Source organism: Eulemur rufifrons, chromosome 3 (genome assembly GCF_041146395.1).
Source record: "Eulemur rufifrons isolate Redbay chromosome 3, OSU_ERuf_1, whole genome shotgun sequence".
NCBI lineage: Eukaryota > Metazoa > Chordata > Mammalia > Primates > Lemuridae > Eulemur > Eulemur rufifrons.
This window is the reverse complement of record NC_090985.1, coordinates 57,108,263-57,127,517: the sequence shown is the minus strand read 5'-3', so window position 1 is coordinate 57,127,517 and position 19,255 is coordinate 57,108,263. Positions and strand designations below refer to the sequence as shown.

General features: G+C 39.7%; 1 protein-coding gene across 1 annotated transcript; it reads left to right on the top strand.

The window, feature by feature from the left end:
* Positions 1-1,371: 1,371 nt before the first annotated feature.
* CTHRC1 (collagen triple helix repeat containing 1) lies at positions 1,372-12,522 on the top strand. The gene is made up of 4 exons (XM_069466155.1): positions 1,372-1,643; positions 5,535-5,756; positions 7,741-7,957; positions 11,996-12,522. The coding sequence occupies exons 1-4, from the start codon at positions 1,494-1,496 to the stop codon at positions 12,136-12,138; spliced, it is 732 nt and encodes a 243-aa protein (XP_069322256.1). The 5' UTR covers positions 1,372-1,493; the 3' UTR covers positions 12,139-12,522.
* Positions 12,523-19,255: the final 6,733 nt, after the last annotated feature.

The following is a 19,255-nucleotide window of genomic DNA, read 5'->3' as shown; positions in this document are numbered from 1 at the left end:
AGCGGCAGGAATTGGAATTGGAATTGGATAGAAGACAGAGTCTCTGGTGATTCCCTGCTCTCCTTTCCAGCCCGTAGACTGCTGCCACCACAGTGGTTTGGCTGCGAACAGGCGTCAGCTGGGACTTCAGTCAACTTTATACAGGGCCAGTTTCACAGGCTGTGACCTGTGCAGTCACACAGGGCCCCACATGTGGTTTATTGCTCTGTTGGCACCATTTTGCAATTCTTGATTTTTTTTAACAAAAGGCCCTGCATTTTCATTTTGCACTGGGTGCGGCTTATTATGGAACCAGTCCTGGCATTAGAGCTCATTTGGATTTTTGCTTCTTCTGAAAAACGGGAATGAAATTTACTTGTAGTTAGGCACTAGCCCAGGAGTGAGCATTCCTGGAACTGCCCTGACCTGCTCCCCTGCCAGAGTGTTCCTTCTCTTTAACATCCCTCAGCTGGACTCACTGTAACTCTGGGGAAACTGGCTGGGTCTCTAAAGAGAACCTTGCTGAGTGAGATTTGACTGTCACGACCCCGTGTTGTTAGGGTGTGGCAAGACTTCTGTTCTGCCTGATTCCAGCCAGTGGTGTGCAAAGCAGCTCCTACTCCGATCTGGCCCTACCTGGTGGGCAGCCTGGTCTCCGAGAATGCTTTCTTCCAGAATGGACAAAAGAGAACAAACAAAAGGAGAACAGGACAGGTCAGAAAAAGATAATATCAATCAGAGGTGAAGTGTACTCAAAAATGAACTTCTACCACTACCATTGCACGATGACTAGCTTCCTTGGGCCTCAGTTTCCTCATCCGCGAATGGGGCGAGCTTAGGAGGTATCCAATCCCGAAGGACTGTCTAAAGGACTGAGTATGTGTACAAAGCTTTGCTTGGTCCCAGAGCTTAGTAAGTGTTAGCACTTATTAAAATAACGTGTTTTAATCATTTTGGTCATGGGACTCTTGGAGAACCTGATGATTCCTATGGTTCCCCCTCCTAGCCCCCCAAAATGTTAACTCCCCCCAAAAGGCTCGCCGACCCATGCCATGGATTGACGACCCTCGAAGGCGGTTCCTGGACCCAAGTTAAGACACGTGTCTCTAAAATGTTCATTTAGGCGGTGCTCTCTCCACTTCCCTCTGCGAAGCCTCCACCTGCGGCTCCCGACCACTGCCACCCAACCCCGACTCTGCGGGCGGGCTCTCCGCGGGGCCTGCCAGCCCCTCGAGGGTCCTGGCGGCTGCACAGCGGCTGCAGGAGGGGCGGGCCCGGCTCTCGGCCCGCCCCCGTCGGGCTCGGGGTGGGGGCTCCGGCCTATTACGGGATGAAGGCTCCGGGTGTCCAGGGGGGCGGGAGGGAAAGAGGGAGGGAGGGAGGCGCGCGGCTGAAAGGCACATTGATGCAGCCCGCGGCGGCCTCGGAGCGCGGCGGGGCCAGACGCTGACCACGTCCCGGCTCCCCGGTCTCCTCCTCCGCCTCCTGCTCCGTGTCCCCAGCCGCCCCGCGCCATGCGCCCCCAGGGCCCCGCCGCCTCCCCGCAGCGGCTCCTCGGCCTCCTGCTGCTTCTGCTGCTGCAGCTGCCGGCGCCGTCGAGCGCCTCCGAGACCCCCAAGGGGAAGCAAAAGGCGCTGCTCCGGCCGAGGGAGGTGGTGGACCTGGTGAGTCCGGGGCGCCGAGCCGGTGCGCTGCGCTGGCAGAGGGGACAGAGCAGCGAGCCGCACGGGGAGGGCATCAGTCTAGCTGTTAGGAGGGTGTAAGTCTGTACAGCTGTGTGGCCCGTGTCTGGCTGCGCCCGCCCGGGTGTCACGCTTTGTTCGTGTCTACGTGTAAAGAAGGACCTGGGTTATGCATGCAGTGGAGTCTTGGAACTCAGAGGGGAGACCAGTGTGGAGCGGAGATGCAGTGTGGGTCGGGTGGGTCTCCCCGAAGTACAGGGAGTCACCCAACAATTTCTGGCTTCAGGGGGAGCCCTTGGGAGGGGTGGAGAGGGTTAGGGTGGCAATGAGGAGCTTGGGTGGGTCAGAACATGGGCCTGGGAAAGACCTTAGACTCCCTAATCCCCTGGGCCTGGGCCAGGGCCGTGCAACGTGTCCTTTGTTGCGGCTGGTGGCCACGTCTGCCTGCAAGAGAGAATAACCACCCCCACAAAGCATCCGTCCAACTCTTTGTCACTTGAAGACTATGAGTCACGTTGGGTCATCTTCCTAGGGAGTATGGGCTGCAATTTACTTTGTTGGACAACCACAGCTGGGGCCGGCCAGGAATGGTTCAGAGGGTTTAAGGCCGGAAAGGGAAATGAAGGGCCCAGCACTAACCCTCCAAGGACCCGTTTCGTTTGTTCTGTTTAGACCAAATAAGCAGTCAGTCCTTCTAGACACCCTGGGTTTTCAGCCTGTGGCCACCAGGTAGGAGTGTCACAGTCTAGCTAAGGGAGAAGACAGTTTCCAGGAGAGTAAATAAATAGCCCAAGTGCTTTCTGAGGGGCTAATCTGTGGGAAAGTCTGTTTGCTTCAAACTGTTTCCCTCTGAAAGTCAACAAACCCAGTGGAGGGCGAGAGGTTCTCTGCCCTGTGGCAAGAGCCAGCCTTTTACAGCTACCATAGTCCTGGGCACATTGTAAACTTCAATTCTTAAGCCAGTCTCATTTGCAAACAAACATAGTTTACAGGCATTGCAGAACATAAGACACGGGGCATTTATTTTAAAAAAGTTTTAAATTTGTTAAGCTGACATTCTAAACTTAGCTAATAAACCAAGCTCCCTGGCAGCTGGCTCTATGCTGGATTCAAAAACGCTGGGGGAAAAAAAAATTCCTCCCATTTCAGAGAGCACTTCTTGGTGATATGCTGAGCAGATTATGTGTTACGGGCTACAGTTCTATTTTAAGTATCTAAATTGTTAAAATTGTACCAAATGAATGTGGTTCATGTGCAGTTTGCATTTTATGAATTCGTAGTTATGATACACAAAATACCCCCTTTCCCCATAAAGCTGGCCATTTTTCCCCCCTCCACGGATTTACGGTACTTGTGGTTTCCTACGACTCTAGCAAGACTTGGAAAAGCTTCGTGTGCAGCCAGGCTCAGGTGCATCCTGTACATTGGATTTGGTTTTGCTGACAGAGAAAGTCCACATAGCCATTGAGAAGGTTTCAACAGATTCTATAAAGCAACTTCTTTGTATAGGATCTTTCAAAGCCTTCCTTTCAAGCTTCCACCAAGCTCTGCCCCCTGGTGGCCGGTGAAAGGAACGGCTAAAGAAAAGTTTGACCTTCCATTCACTTTTTTGTTCATTCCACATTTTTTGAGGGTACAAAGCATGTGTTGAATTAGATTTTAAAGTGGAAGAAGGCAGATCTAACACCTGTCAAAAAAAATCCAATAAAGTTATGTGGTCTTTGGAATGCAGCTTTTAGATGAAAAGGTAAATAAAAATTCTCAACCATGGCACTAGTGGTATTGGGACCAGGTAACTCTTTTGTTGTGGGGACTGTCCTGTGCATTGTAGCATGTTTAGCAGCATCCCCAGTCTCTACTCCCTAAATGCCAGTAGCAATCCTCCTTCCCAAGTTGTCATACCAAAAATGTCTGCAGACATTGCCAAGTATCCCCCGAGGGACAAAATTGTCCCCAGTTGAGAACCACTGATATATAGGAAAATGAAACTTAGTCTGTGTAACATCTTGTCCTAAGGGGAATAATAGTGGGGAAAAGAAAATCAAAGAATGCCAGAACAAGTCTTATACCCATTTGAAATATATGTCCAAACATTGCATACCTCTGCTAATGAAAGTGAATGAAATTACTAAAATGAAAATAAGTCTAAAATGCACCAAACTATTTTAAAATATTTTGTACTTTAGTACATCTTTGAATACTTTTGCAATTGTTAAATTTTTTCTTACTATTTCTCTGACACCAAATAAATAGCAGGTTTTTTGTTTCTTACATTCAGGAAAATGGCAATGTCAGAGTCATAAAAAATCATTTATCAAAACAAAGATCAAACTGGTAATGTCAGAAGCAAATTGATTGACAAACATTAGCCTAATTACATAGGATCCTTCCTAGACTGTTATCATTGGGTTTTACAATCTGATCATGTTCAATCCCAGATACTAAAGTCAAAAGATAAGCTTTGAAGTTATTTTAATATATAAGGAATCTTGGTTTTTGTTCTCACTGGAAAGGATATTTATATAGAATGATAGAACTGGGCAATTTACACAAAAGGGGAAATATTAGAGTAAAAATTTAAGTGGATTGTATTGAGGTTTGGAGGTACCTTTGGAAGGTGTAATAAATGGAACCAACTCAGGAGTAGACACAGGAGTTGTACAGATGGAGCTCAAAATATCACCTTTACCACTGATCAGATGACATTGGTGTGTACAGCCTACGTGTGCTAGCCGGAAGGTTTGCCAATGCTCTCTTCCCCAGGTCTAGACCCTCTATGGTCCACCCCAAGGGAGTGGACAAACTTGCCCAGAGTCATTGCCTCACACTGGTCTTGGGGGATAAGAATAATAATGGCTGACATATGCAGTGTTTACTATGATCCAGGCATTGTTCACATTTTGCAGATTATTCACTTAAATCCCATACAAACCGTAGAAGGTAAGAATCTTTATTATTATCTCCATTTTACAGATAAGGAAACAGGCACTAAAATGTTCAGTAACTTGCCGCATCTCACAGAGATAATAATGGGTGGAGCAGGAATAAAATCCAGAGAAACTGGCTCTAGAAGCCATGTGTTTAAACTCTGCAAGGTACCCTCCCCTAAAACAAATACAGAGAATACTAACCCTTTCAGAAGCTCTGATAGATTATTGCCCTCTTTTTAGGACTGATAGTCACCCAAAACTAGATCGCTTACTCCTTTTCCTTGGGGAAGAAAGTTGGGAGTGGAGGCCAAAAGTAGTACCCTAGGGCCACTTCCCTCACTCAAAAACAGGGAGGAGAAGCAGCAGGGACATGCATATCCAAGTTAGAGATGTTGCCAGTACAAGATAATTATTGACTGTTAAGATTTTATTTGATAATTATGTCCCTTGGAATTTAACTTAGGGAAATAATTAAAAAGAAGAAATAGGCTATGAAGATAAAGATTTTTGTTATATTAATAGAAGAAAAATATAGAAATAAACTAAGCACCCAAATTGGTGGAATGTTTGCATAAAATTTTAGAAGTATAATTATGAAATTCAAGTCCTTTTACAAGAAGAAGAAAGCAAAATAAATGTCCTCCTTGGAATACAGCTATTTAAAATCATATGTGCTTATAATAATGAGCAGTGGAAAAGAGCAGGCACATGAAAATATTTTGTCCTTCTCTTTGATTTGTGTGTATGTGTAAAGTTTGTGCAATAAAAAAGATGAAAGAAATCACAATATTTTAGAAATAATTTTAAAATGAATTCTTTATAATAATGTATCTAGAGCATGGACAAGTGGTACGAAGGGATTCTTGACTCTAAGGGCTCAAAATAAATGCAATTCTAATCATAGTCAGTGAGAGTTTTTTTCCCCGTTCCTTTCTTACTATAGTACAATGGAATGTGCTTACAAGGGCCAGCTGGGGTGCCTGGTCGAGATGGGAACCCTGGGGCCAATGGCATTCCCGGTACCCCTGGGATCCCAGGTCGGGATGGATTCAAAGGAGAAAAGGGAGAATGCTTGAGGGAAAGCTTTGAGGAGTCTTGGACACCCAACTACAAGCAGTGTTCATGGAGTTCTCTGAATTACGGCATAGATCTTGGAAAAATCGCAGTAAGTAAACTCTGAATTATTTTTAAATTGAAGCAAAATTTAAGGGTTTTCATATTTGAGTGTTAATTTTTAGGTGAGATTTTGTTGTTGTTTTTTAAACCAAAAGACAAGGAAAAAAAAGAGGAGTAGGTAGCATATGACTTTCAACATAAAATTAATGGAAAAAGTTGGTAACATTTCAGTTAACTTTCATAAAGATATTTCTAAGACAAATTACCACATCACTTTAACCATAGTATCTATAGTACTCATGTTTTTAATGCAAACAAAAAAGGAGAACATAAGTGTCTGTGTTGGATGGTAGCAACTTCTCAGTCTTGACCTAAAGCAAATTTAAATTTAAAGTAGTCTAAGAAATTCTTCTCTGGCTTCAGGCATAAAGGTGGGAAGAAATTTTCAAGAAATCACCACAACGTAGCAATTATCTGGAACTGGGAAGTTCTTATCCTGAGATAAGGATATTTGTCCTTATCCTGGGTAGCATGCCCGCCTTAAAATTGCTAAACCTAAGAGAAGTATACTACAGTGATTATTTTAAATTATTCTACAGCATTCAGTGGGGGAAATTACTCAAAAGAGCCTGTCTGGTAATGTATTTTGGCTAATGATTCATTTCACCTTTATTAGTGTTTGCTTCAAAAGTAATTGGCAAGTCCGCTGGGATGGGCTACAGCTGAAGAAGGTGCTATTTATAAGCCCCTGTCCCCTTGTTAACCAACTTTGTACATGGTTCTATGGCCACAACATATTAATAGTATTGCATGATTTTAACTACCACCACCCACAAAGCAAATAGAAGATACTTTATTTTCATAAAACTCTAAAGTTTTAAGATGCACTTTGTGCATTATTCCTGCTCATCTTAGCTCTTTCTGCTCTATTATCTATAAAAGAGTTTGAGACTGTCTTGATTTGATTTTTATGTGATAGACTTTTCATATAGCTTTCGTAATATTGGTGACTGTGACTTTTTCTATGTTCATATGTGATTTCTTAGAAAGCATTTTGTTAAAATAGTGCCTACTTATTTAAACATCTGACATTGATAGACTGGTTGCTTATTTATGGTTGTTTATCAAAAGTTGCTGAATTCTTCTAAAAGCTATCCTTACAGATTCTGAATTATTAATATGTTTTCAAGTTCTGTTTAGCAGTGGTCAGAATGAGTATGGAAAACTTGTGCAAGTAATAGATAGTAGGACCCTGAGCCAATAATAGAGAGATTTTGCAAAGACCAATTTGGGGAAAAAAAAAAAACACAAACACAAGAAACCTGGGCCTTATCATTGTGTTATACGGGTAAAGACTAAAAACTCCGCCAATGCTTCTCTCCCTCATACTGTTTGCTACTGCTTGAAAAGAAACAGGTCAAGAGCAAACATGTATAGACAGTACTAGTGTAGATTGTAAGTTCCACAAGGGCAGGAATTCTGTTTTATTAACTATTGTATCTGTACCATCTATCACATAGTTGGGGTCAGTAAATATTTTTTGAATGAAAGAAAAAAGGAAAGATATAGATTGTTTTGGTCAAGAGTACTGACGACTAGTTTTGTTTTATTTTGTTTTGTTTTGTTGTTTTTTGCTAAAATTGAAAGATAACCTTAGTCAGACAAATAATTCTAAGAAAGCGATAATTTGATTTTCTTACAGTTCCTATATCAAAATCTCTTATCTGCCTTACAGAAAATCTCTCTCCTTCTATCAAAGTTAAGCTTTTGAAATACAGTTTGGGGAAAATGATAGTTAAGTAAAATTCACAATACAATCTGAAAGCCTCAGGCTCTGTCGCCCTGAGTAGAGTGCAGTGGCGTAATCATAGCTCACTGCAGCCTCCCACTCCTGGGCTCGGGTGATCCTCCTGCCTAAGTCTCCCGAGTAGCTGGGCCTACAGGTGCACACCATAACCCCCGGCTAGTTTTAAAGCCTCTTGTTAATTAAAATAGAACATGTTAATTCAACCCTGTTTTTGTGTTTGTGGCAGGAATGTACATTTACAAAGATGCGTTCCAACAGTGCTCTAAGAGTTCTGTTCAGCGGCTCACTTCGGCTAAAATGCAGAAATGCATGCTGTCAGCGTTGGTATTTCACATTCAATGGAGCTGAATGTTCAGGGCCTCTTCCCATTGAAGCCATAATTTATTTGGACCAAGGAAGCCCTGAACTGAATTCAACAATTAATATTCATCGCACTTCTTCTGGTATGTAAAATAGTGACATTGCTGATATGCCTCAGATCTAAATAAGATTAGTTTTGCATCCCACTATCATGTTGGGTCACTAGCCTGATATAAAATGACCTCTAACAAGTTTTCAGTGCATGATTCTCCACCCTGAGTTGCACTTCGTCATTACCTACAGATTTTTAAAAAAATATATGGATACCTGGGCCCTACCTCTGACCAACTGACTCACAATCTCTAGGGGTAAGACCCTAGCATCTGTATTTTTTAAGAGATCCCCTGATGACTCTCATGTGCCCCAGGGTTGAAAATTGATGAGTTGGATAAAATGGCAAAACAGCCAGTAATGCCACAGAGCAGGGGTTCTCAACCTTGGCTACATATTGGGCTCACTTGGAGAACTTTAGGAACTTTTAAAAATACCTGTGCCTGGGTACCACCCCTCCGGGGAGTCAGATTTAATGGATCTGGGTTCAGCCTAGGCGATGGGACTTTAAAAATATCTACTGATTATTCTTTTAATTTGTACAAATTTATGGGATATAAGTGCAATTTTGGTATATGCATAGATTGCATAGTGGCCAAGTCAGGGCTTTTAGGATATACATCACCTGAATGACATGCATTCTGTCCATTAACTAATTTCTCATCATCCACCCCCCTCCACCCTCTCACTCTTCCAAATCTCCACTATCATTCCACTCTCTCCATACACGTATACACATTTTTTAGCATCCATTTATGAATACGAACACACGATATTTCACTTTCTGTGCCTGGTTTGTTTCGTTAAGACAATGACCTCCAGTTTCATTGATGTTGCTACAGAAGACATGATTTCATTCTTTTTCTTGGCTAAATAGTATTCCATTGTATATATACTCCACATTTTCTTTACCCATTCATCATTGATGGACACTTAGGTTGATTCCATATCTTTGCTATTGTGAATAGTATTGTGATAAACATTTGCATGTAGGCATCCTTTTGATATAAACTTATTTTCCTTTGGGTAGATACCAGTAGTGGGATTGCTGGATTGAATGGTAGTTCTATTTTTACTTTTTATCACAAGCATTTCCTCTAAGAACTGGAACAAGACAAGGATGACCACTTTTACCACTTCTGTTCTCCTGGTTGTTCTAATGTTCAGCCAAGGTTGAAAACCACTAGCTTAGATTGATAAAGAGGATGACTGATTTCTCTGCCTTGTCTTTTAAGAGGGTAAATACTGTCTGCTGAATTTCTAAAATAGCAAATTTCTATGTTGTTTCTGCAGTCTGTTTCTACCTAATATTAGAGAAAAGACATTCAATTAAACCAGCCATCACTTACGCTGTTGGAAAAATATTATTGGTTTGTGTTCTATTTTAAGGTTCATTAAAGTAAGTTTAGAAAATACCAAAAAGTAGAAGGGTAAAAAATTATCTACTGATCTCTTCACCCAGAGACATCATTATCAATATTTGGCTGTCAGCCCTTTTGGCTTCTTGAGTTACTGTAGGGGTGGCACACGATGACAGCCCAAGCCTGGCAGAATCAGAAAGCGTACATATCTCTAGCTTCATTTCCCTGGTTTCTTGAAGGAATTTCTCACTAAGCTTGTACTTCAAAGTGGTCAAAGGAAGGGAAGAGATCCCCCCAATGCTAACCGGAAGAAATAATCTTTCAGCATTTTGGGATCCAAGTCAGACACTGAACCCATAAACTTATATACCACATTTATTCCTAAGAAATCAAGGGCATCCCTTCCATGTTTTCCCTCAAATCCCCACAATATCCTCAAAATATAAAGAAGATATTTTATCTCCCTCTCTTTGCATATTGAGAAACCCAGGGAAATACAGTGTCTTACCCAGGACGGTAGATTCAGTGCTCAGGAGAGCAGAAACCAAGGCCCTGTTTTCCTCCTGCCTCCCCAGACCTCTTTTTAATCATATTTAAAAGCCTATTCACTAAGTCCTTAGATATATGTGCTGGAAAGGAAGAAGTGCTGTCTCTAAAATAAGAAGAATCTAGTTATAAAATATAAAATTTGATTAGGAAGTGGTATGTTTAGACCGTAGTTGAAATAAGCAACTCACATTCTATCGTATTATCTTGAAGGTGTGTGCTAATATCTTGCTATAAGCCCTTAGGCACAGGATTTCCCAACCATGATGTGGAAACTCATTTGGTGCGATCATTGGGTGGAGTGTCACAAGTAGTTTGTTATTAGTAACAGTTTTTGTATTATTGTGAATTAAAGGTTACCTCTACATTAACATCACTTCTCTTGCACACTGATACTCTTTCTGGAGGGAAAGGGAAGGGATGCACTAATAGCACATTAGAGAATGACTTAAAGCCTTGGCTATGTCCATGGGAGTTTGACAAACCTTTGAATGTCATCTGTTACATGGGTCTCAGAGGAAAACAGGTTGAGAACTCCTAATCCAACATATCTTTTGCACATCAGCTGTCCTACTACATTTATCATAGTGAAAATGTAAAGTTCATTTGTTCAAAAGCCATTATTTTCATTTGTTTAAGACAATGAAGTGACTCTGCTCCTGTGAAACTGATGCTAGACCCAAGCTTGTCTGACAATCTGAGGTTGTGGGGTGAAATGAACAAATTTCTAGGCCATGGATGTCACCACTTTGGGAAAACATGAGTACTTCTGGGCATTTTCACTTGGCATGGTACTAAGAGTATCAGATTAAATGAATTGTGGGCCAGCTGCTTAGTTCTCCCAACTTTGGAAGGGGCCTGAACCAGAGCCAGGTCCCTGGATTCTGAGGGACTTGCCCTAGATTTACTGATGCGATAGCTAATGGAAGCAGATTGCTTCATGTCTACATCCCTGGGGCTCAGCTGGAACGCACCAACCTCAACCAAATAGGAAACCCAACCAGTCACATGAGGTCATCCACACACTACTTATATGTCAGGATTCATTTTCTTAAAGAATCTGCCGAACTACAATTCCTTTTCCCTTTTTACACATACATCAAAGGTACCATATCTTTTTGCCTCTTAAAATAACCACTGGGGAATTTTTTTTTTAAATGTAAGAGAAGACTTTGGTAAGATGGAATACAAGTTATATGTTAGTATGTGAAAATCCAGAGGACATGTGAAAAGGTGCATACTTACAAAGCATAAGAACACAGAGGGAAAGCACGGGGGTTGTTTTTGTTTTTTTCACTATGAAGAAATTCTGTATAAAATGGAATTCCCAGATTGAAGGACTGGTAATAGTGATTATGCTAGAATTTCTTTTTTTTTTTTTTTTTCGTTGAGACAGAGTCTCACTTTGTTGCCCAGGCTAGAGTGAGTGCCGTGGCGTCAGCTTAGCTCACAGCAACCTCAGACTCCTCGGCTTAAGCGATCCTACTGCCTCAGCCTCCCAAGTAGCTGGGACTACAGGCATGCGCCACTATGCCCGGCTAATTTTTTCTATATAGATTTTTAGTCGTCCATATAATGTCTTTCTATTTTTAGTAGAGACGGGGTCTCGCTCAGGCTGGTCTCGAACTCCTGACCTTGAGCAATCCACCCGCCTCGGCCTCCCAGAGTGCTAGGATTACAGGCGTGAGCCACCGCGCCCGGCCTAGAATTTCTTTTAATGTTCTAAAAGTCCTTTCTTCTACTTGAATGGCATCACTTACCAACAGATAAGTGTTGAAAAGGGCTTTCTTTAAAAAAAAAATACTTTCATATCAAATCAAATGTTTGGCTTTTAAAAGTATATACAGGCTTTCTTTGTTTAATCAAATAAATTGCTGTTTTGTTTTAAGCTATCTCTATAACTAAACAAATTCTGATTTTATGGTTGAAACCTGTAAGAATACTGCCTGTTAAGCTTATATCATAGAATGAATATGTCTACATATTTTTCAAGTACTTATGTACCAACTTATAGAGAACTTTACCATGAAACCCTTACCAAGTATTAGAATTTTTAATATAATAAATTAGAATTATAATCTAGCTTTCTAAAGTAATAACATTTAGCTAAAGGTTTTGTTCTGTGTTCCAGAGAAAGATGTAACTTTCATCTTTATTTTACAGTGGAAGGACTTTGTGAAGGAATTGGTGCTGGATTAGTGGATGTTGCTATCTGGGTTGGAACTTGTTCAGATTACCCAAAAGGAGATGCTTCCACTGGATGGAATTCAGTGTCTCGCATCATTATTGAAGAATTACCAAAATAAATCCTTTACTTTTCATTTCCTACCTCTTTTTTTATTATACCTTTGAATGGCTCATTTAAATGACATTTTTAATAATTTTTATGTATACATCTGAATGAAAAAGCTAAGCATGTTTACAGACCAAAGTGTGATTTCACACTGTTTTAAAATCTAGTATTATTCATTGTACTTCAATCAAAAATGGTTTCAGGATTTTTCCATTGATTAGAATACCTTCATCATATTTACATTCTCTGAACCTATAATTTGCAATGTCATGGTCTTTAGTTTTTCGTATTCTCTTAGTATAGTATTTTTTTTAAATATAAAAGCTACCAGTCTTTGTACAAGTTGTAAATGTTCAGAATTGTTTTATATCTGTTAAATAAAACTTATTTCCAACAACTTTAATATCTTTAATTGACACCGAAATTGGAGTTTCTAGTACTTTATATCTGAAAAGTTGAGTATAAATCTAATTTTGTATTTATTCATTTAACAATCATATATTAGTTTTTAGTACATATATAGTATGGTTCCATATTTTGAGGAATACAAAGAGGAAATGGTATATATGTGTCAGGAAATATACCAAATATACCAGCACTTTAGGAATTTTATCTTTATTTAACAAAGAGTAAAAAGATGTAGATTCTGGTCTCAAACTGCTTATCATTTGATAGAGAGGATCAGACAAACATAAAAATAACAGTAAATCAACAATTAATATGTTGATTACCATAAAAGTGTTGAAAAGGTTGGTGGAATTAAACGAAGCGTGATCACTTTGGGCTGAGGTGATCAGAAAAAATTCATGAAGGCAATATACATGGAAGATTGATGAAGTTAAATAAATTCTGGGCTTGAATTGGAAATATCAATATGAACTCATAAAGTACTTTATATGAAATAAAGCTACAACACAACAAGTATTATCCTGGATAGAGCTGGAACCCATTCTACTAAGTGAAGTATCCCAAGAATGGAAAAAATTGGTATTAACTGATCAATACTAAGTGCATATATAATAAAAACATTCATCAGGTATTGGGCAGATGGGAGTGGGGAAGAGGGGATGAGTATATTCACACCTAATGGGTGCGGTATGCACTATCTGGGGGATGGACACGCTTGAAGCTCTGACTTGGGTGGGGCAAAGGCAATATATGCAACCTAAACATTTGTACCCCTGTAATATGCTGAAATAAAAAAAAAAATTAAAAAACAAAAAAAACCAACAAATTCTCCTAGCTTTGGTTTCTGAAAAGGCGTGGAAACAATGACCAGTCCAGTAATGCCCAGATTGTGATCTCTACATACCATTTTCTACTAAAAGGAACTAAGAATCCTTGAAGAAATGGGCAATTTCAGCTATGGGCAGGAAATGTACAATACGAGCATGGAACATTTTGTCATACTGGAAAACAAGGCAACTGTGAAAGACAACGCAAAAGGATCTAAGACCCAAGTTGAATTGGTTCCCACTGGCAAAGATGATACAATTTAAGCATCTATAAAGACAAAAACTACAATGGTTTGAAACACATCAAATATGTTTAAATGCATGAGTTCATAATACATTAAAATTCACTGGTCAACGTACAGGATGCCAGTGAACCAACTTGTTAGTTTGAAAATTGGTAAACAGAAAGAACAAGGCATTTCTTTTGCTTTCCCTATATGAACTATAACCAAATGATTGATGAAGGGAAATTTCTCTTTATAAAAGTATATATACATATAATATTATATATCTTATAATATAGTAACATCATATGTTGGTACAGCTTACAAATGAAGAAAGAGTGATAGAATTAGAATATTGCCTTTTTTCAACCCCTCATGAATTAAAGATTCAGCAATGATCATCAATGACTGATAACATTCTTAAAAGAGACAGACCAGACAATGTGCTTCCTAATGAAAGTATATAATACCATCCAAGAAGTAGTTTTGCCAAGAAACAATCAAACCTGGATCTGATTTAGCCTCCTAACCATTAATTTGTAGTTAACACAGAGGATAGGACAACATGTTCATTGACACCACAGAGATATAATCAGCAAAATCCAGACTGTAGGAAACTTGGAAGACAACTTGGTTTCTTTAACATACAAATTGCAAGAAAAATGATACAGAAAAAAATGTATGAATTAAAAGAGGCTTAAGATCAAATCAACCAATTGCAATGTGTGGACTTTATTTGGGCACCGATTCAAGCAAACTACAAACACAAAACAAAAATAAAACTTCCTTAAGATAGTTGGGGATATTTGAACGTTGGATATTTGATGATATTAAATAATTATTATTTGGATGTGATAATGGTATTGTGGTTGTTTTTAAATAGTGCTTATCTTTTAGAGATACTGAAATATTTAAGATAAAGTAATATGATGTCTTGAGTTTGCTTCAGAATAATCTGGAAATGGGAAGTGGGTGGGGAGGATCTAGCTGAAATAATATTGAAGGTCCCTGTGGTTAAAATTTTTGACAAATGGGTACAGGTGTTAAGGATATTTTGGGTGGGGGCTAGAGTATTAGTTAAGACTCTAGGGTAGAAAAGAAATCATGTTCAGAGAATAGGTGGGTCGAGCTTAAGGCAAATGTGTAGGAACAGTAAGAGGCAAACCTGGTAAAGGTGGTTGAAAAATTACTGTGGAGGTCACAATAAAACAAAAAACCCTCTACAGGGTTATCTGTAGAGCAGTGGAGAGCTGTTGACAGTTTAGCACAGAAGAATATCATAACAAAAACTCATCTTGACAGTTGAGTGAAAAACCAAAAATGAGAAGTGCAGAGAGTGGAGGAAGGCTGGATTAAGAGGCTAAGACAACAAAAAGACAAATCACCTAATCAAAAAATGGGCAAAAGAAATGGATAGGCATTTCTCCAAAGAAAATATACAAATATCCCACAAACACATGAAAAGATGCTCAACTTCATTAGCTATTTGGAAAATGCAAATTAAAACCACAATGGGATACTACTTTATATCCACCAGGATAGCTATAATCAAAAAAAAAAAAAAAAAAAAAAAGAACATAACAGCTGTTGGCAAGGATATGGAGAAACTGGAACTCTGATACGTTGCTAGTGGGATGATAAACTCGGTGCAGCCACAGTATCCAAAAGTACTGAAAACAACTACAAATGAAATCTTGAACATTAATGTTCATAGCAGCACTATTCACAATAGCCAAAAGATTGAAACAAGCCAAATGTCCAAAAAAAAATTTAAAAAATGCAGTATATGAATACTATTCAGCCATAAAAAGGAATGAAGTGCTGATACATTCTTATAACATGGATAAACCTTGAAAATATTATACTTAGTGAAAGAACCCAGACACAAAAGACTACATGTTATATGATTCCATTTTTATGAAATATACAGACAAGGCAAATTCATAGAAACAGAAAGCAGATTAGTGGTTGCTAGGGGCTGGGGGCGGGGGGGCAGAATGGGAAGTGATTGCTCATTAGGTATGAGGTGTCCTTTTGGAGCAATGAAAATATTCTATAACTATCATAGTAGTGACGGTTGCAAAACATTGTGAACACACTAAATGCCACTGAATTATGCAATTTAAAGTGGCTAAAGTGGCAAATTTATGTTATGTATTTTACCTACAATAAAAAAGAAGCTACTGGAATGGCATGGGCTTTGATGATAACCATAGGAATAAAAGAGAGAACAGATTTGAGAAATGTCAAAGGAGAATCACAAGGACTTCCAACTGGATATGGGAAAATGGAGTAGAAGGAGAATCAAATATCATTTCAAGATTTTCATCCTGGGACACTGGGAGAAACAGAAGTAGGGAAGTCGGGAGGAGATGATTTGGAGACAAGATGGTGGCTTTGAACATGCCGAGTTTGCATTATTAATAGGACATTCTAGCAGAGTTGCCCAACAGGAGGTTGGAATTGAAAGTCTGGAGCTCAGAGGAAAGTTTGGGGGTGGACATGGATATTTGCAAGTTTTTAGCATAGAAATGCCAGTTAAAGCTATGAGAAGAGATCAGATTGCAAACAAGGAAAAAGAAGATAAAGACAAGTGCAAGAAAAAGAAAAAAGAAGATTTTATATTAAGGAAGTTTAGTGGATAGAAGTAAAGGAATCCAAAGACAGTAAAATATCCCTGAAGTCAATGATGTAGGAATTTCATGAGAAAGGGATGGTTACCAATATTAGATACTGTACAAATGCTAAAGAGGTCGAAGACTGAGACAACAAGCAGTGATGTGTTACAGCTGGCTGGTACCAACTGAGTAAAGCTGATTGTGCATATCTCTTCCCAACTTCACACTCAGTGATATCACATTGGTGGCTTGAAATAGACTGCGATGTGACTAGTCACACTACGGAAATTAGAAATCAACAAACACTATAGAGCTGATTGTGAAACCCCACCAGCAGCTGATTGTTAAACATTTACCGACACACCACTGGACAACACTGTTGGTTTGTTAATGGCAGGCCTCTGGCATTTGTTGAATGAAAAGACGAATGAGTAAATGACCTCATTCATTACATTCAGCCTGTTACAGAAATTTCTAGCCCTGAATAATCCACACTAGTTGCTTTCTTCACTGCTGCCATCAACCTACAGCAGAAGGTATGAATCACACTGACTTAAATTCATTATGGATTCATCATATCATGCTTTACCACCAGAAGACATTTCACAGTGGCAATTCTATTCCTTTCCTTGAATTTATAATTGCTTCTCCTAATCTAGTGCTTCTCAGCCTTAGCTACATATTATATCACCATCACCTGGGGGAAATGGAGAAGGCTTTTCTAATTATAACTCAAAATCTAGAAGTCATTAAAGAGACATGTGATCAACCAACTACATCAATTACATAAAAATAATTTTTTTTCCTTTTTTTTATTCTTCTTTCAGCATATTGTGGGGGTACAAAAGTTTAGGTTACGTATATTGCCCTTGCCCCCCTGACACCCCCCCCCCCCGAGTCAGAGCTTCAAACATGTCCATCCCCTAGACAGTGCACATCACACTCAATATAAAGATAAATTCTTTAAGGTGAAAAAGATCATAAGCAAAGTTGAAATACAAATGAAAAACTGTCACAATACTAGCAATTCATATCACAGCCCAAAGGCCCATCTCTTTCATTTGTAAAAAGCTCCAGAAATCAAGAAACCCAACAGAAAAATGGGCAAAAAACATGAAAAGATACTTCACAGACATAATGTGAACTAGATGATGGGAAACACATCCCACAAAAATTCAGGGGCCTGCCACCTCAGTGAAGTTTCTAGGGGGTTATTAATCTGAAGCATGTCGATATATATTCTCCAAGGTGAAAGACAGATTGCCGTACCTTTTGCTACCTACAATGACAAAAAGGCCTAACTAACACTTGGTAGGCCTTCATGGATTTTAGAGGCAATATATAACACATTTGAGTGTGTCACTTCAATCTATGTGTCCAGTCACCCCTACAGCTTGCCAGGTTTTTTTTTTTTTTAATTTCAGCTCGTTATGGGGGTACAAACATTCAGTTTATATATATTACCCATGCCTCCCCATCCCCCCCAGTCAAGCTTGCCAGTTTTTAGTGAGAACCAGAGCAAGAGGAGTCTCTGAAGCAAATTCAGGCTGCGGTACAAGGTGTATTAGTTTTCTATTGGCTGTATAACAAATTACCACACATTTAGTAACTTAAAACAACGCAAATTTAACTCACAGTTTCTGTGGGTCAAGGGTCTGAGAGTACAGGTTAGCCGAGTCCTCTGCTCAGGGTGTCACCAGGCTGAAATCAAAGCGTTGGATGGGGCTGTGATCTCATCTGAGATTAGGATCCTATTTGTAGACCATGTGATTGTTAGCCAAATTCAATTCCCAGCAGCTGTGTGATTAAACGCTCCATTTTCTGTTTGTCAGTTGAGGACTCAGCTCCCAGAGGATACCCAGGGCACCTACTCTCACAACACGGCTGTTCTTCCTCCAGACCAGGGAAATTCTTCTGCTTTTAAAAGACTTGCCTGATTGGGTCACACCCACCCAGGATAATCTCCCTTTGGAGTATAGTCAACTCATTAGGAACTTTAATTACACCTGCAAAACCCCTTTTGCCATACAGCATAATCGTGGAGCTGATATCCAGTTATATTTACAGGTCTCAACCATGTTCAAGGGGAAATTATGCAGGGTGTGTACAACAGGGGGAAGGAATCATGAAGTCCATCTTAGAATTCTGCCTATCATAGACTGCCACCTGGCCTTTTTATACTCCTTACACCACTTAGCCAACAAGTGAAAAAGAGGGGGTTAATTTACTGGCCATACTGATTGATTCCAATTCCAAGGGAAATTGGTTTGCTGCTGCAACAGAAGCAAGGGGAACTATATCTGGAACCCAGAAGACTTTCTGAGGTGCCCCTTAGCATTTGCACATCCAACAGGGAAGGTTAACGGGAAACCGCAGGAATCAGAAAAGGGCAGAATTGAGGATTCAGACCCTTCAGGAAGGAAGGTTTGGATCACTCCACCAGGTAAAGAACCCAGAGCAGCTGAGATTCTGGCTGTGAGGATGGGAAATATGGAATGGGTATTTCAAGGTGGAAGCTGTAGATATTAACTATGACCTTGTGACCAATTACACAAACAAGGACTGTAGTAACTCGGCATATTTTCTCTTTGCTTGTTATATGCATGTGTTTATTTCTATTTTCCTCTCCTTCCTATTTTTATTTTATATACAGTTGTTGAAGGTCAACTTCACAATTTAGTTAACAGAATATTACATGGGGCAATGACTGAATTTGAGGAGTAACTAATATAGCCAGCAATGGATTCAATGACTGTAGAGACTTTGTGTCTTCTCATTTTGGGAAAGGGCAAGAACTTCACTTATCATGAGGGTAACTGTATCTTGCTAGGCCGAAATATAGTTAGTTGCTTGTTGTTGTGCTGTTCAAATGTGTGTAGGAGGGTGCAAGTGTAAGCTGAGTAGTCAAAGGGACTGGCTGAGCCGCTTCTTAGCTCTAAATTCATCCTTTAGTACATACTCTGTGATAACAGATGACTATTGTCATTTCTCCTTTAGAATGAGCATATTAAGTAGAGGATGCTAGAGGAACATTGAGGGAGGAAAGGAGTTTC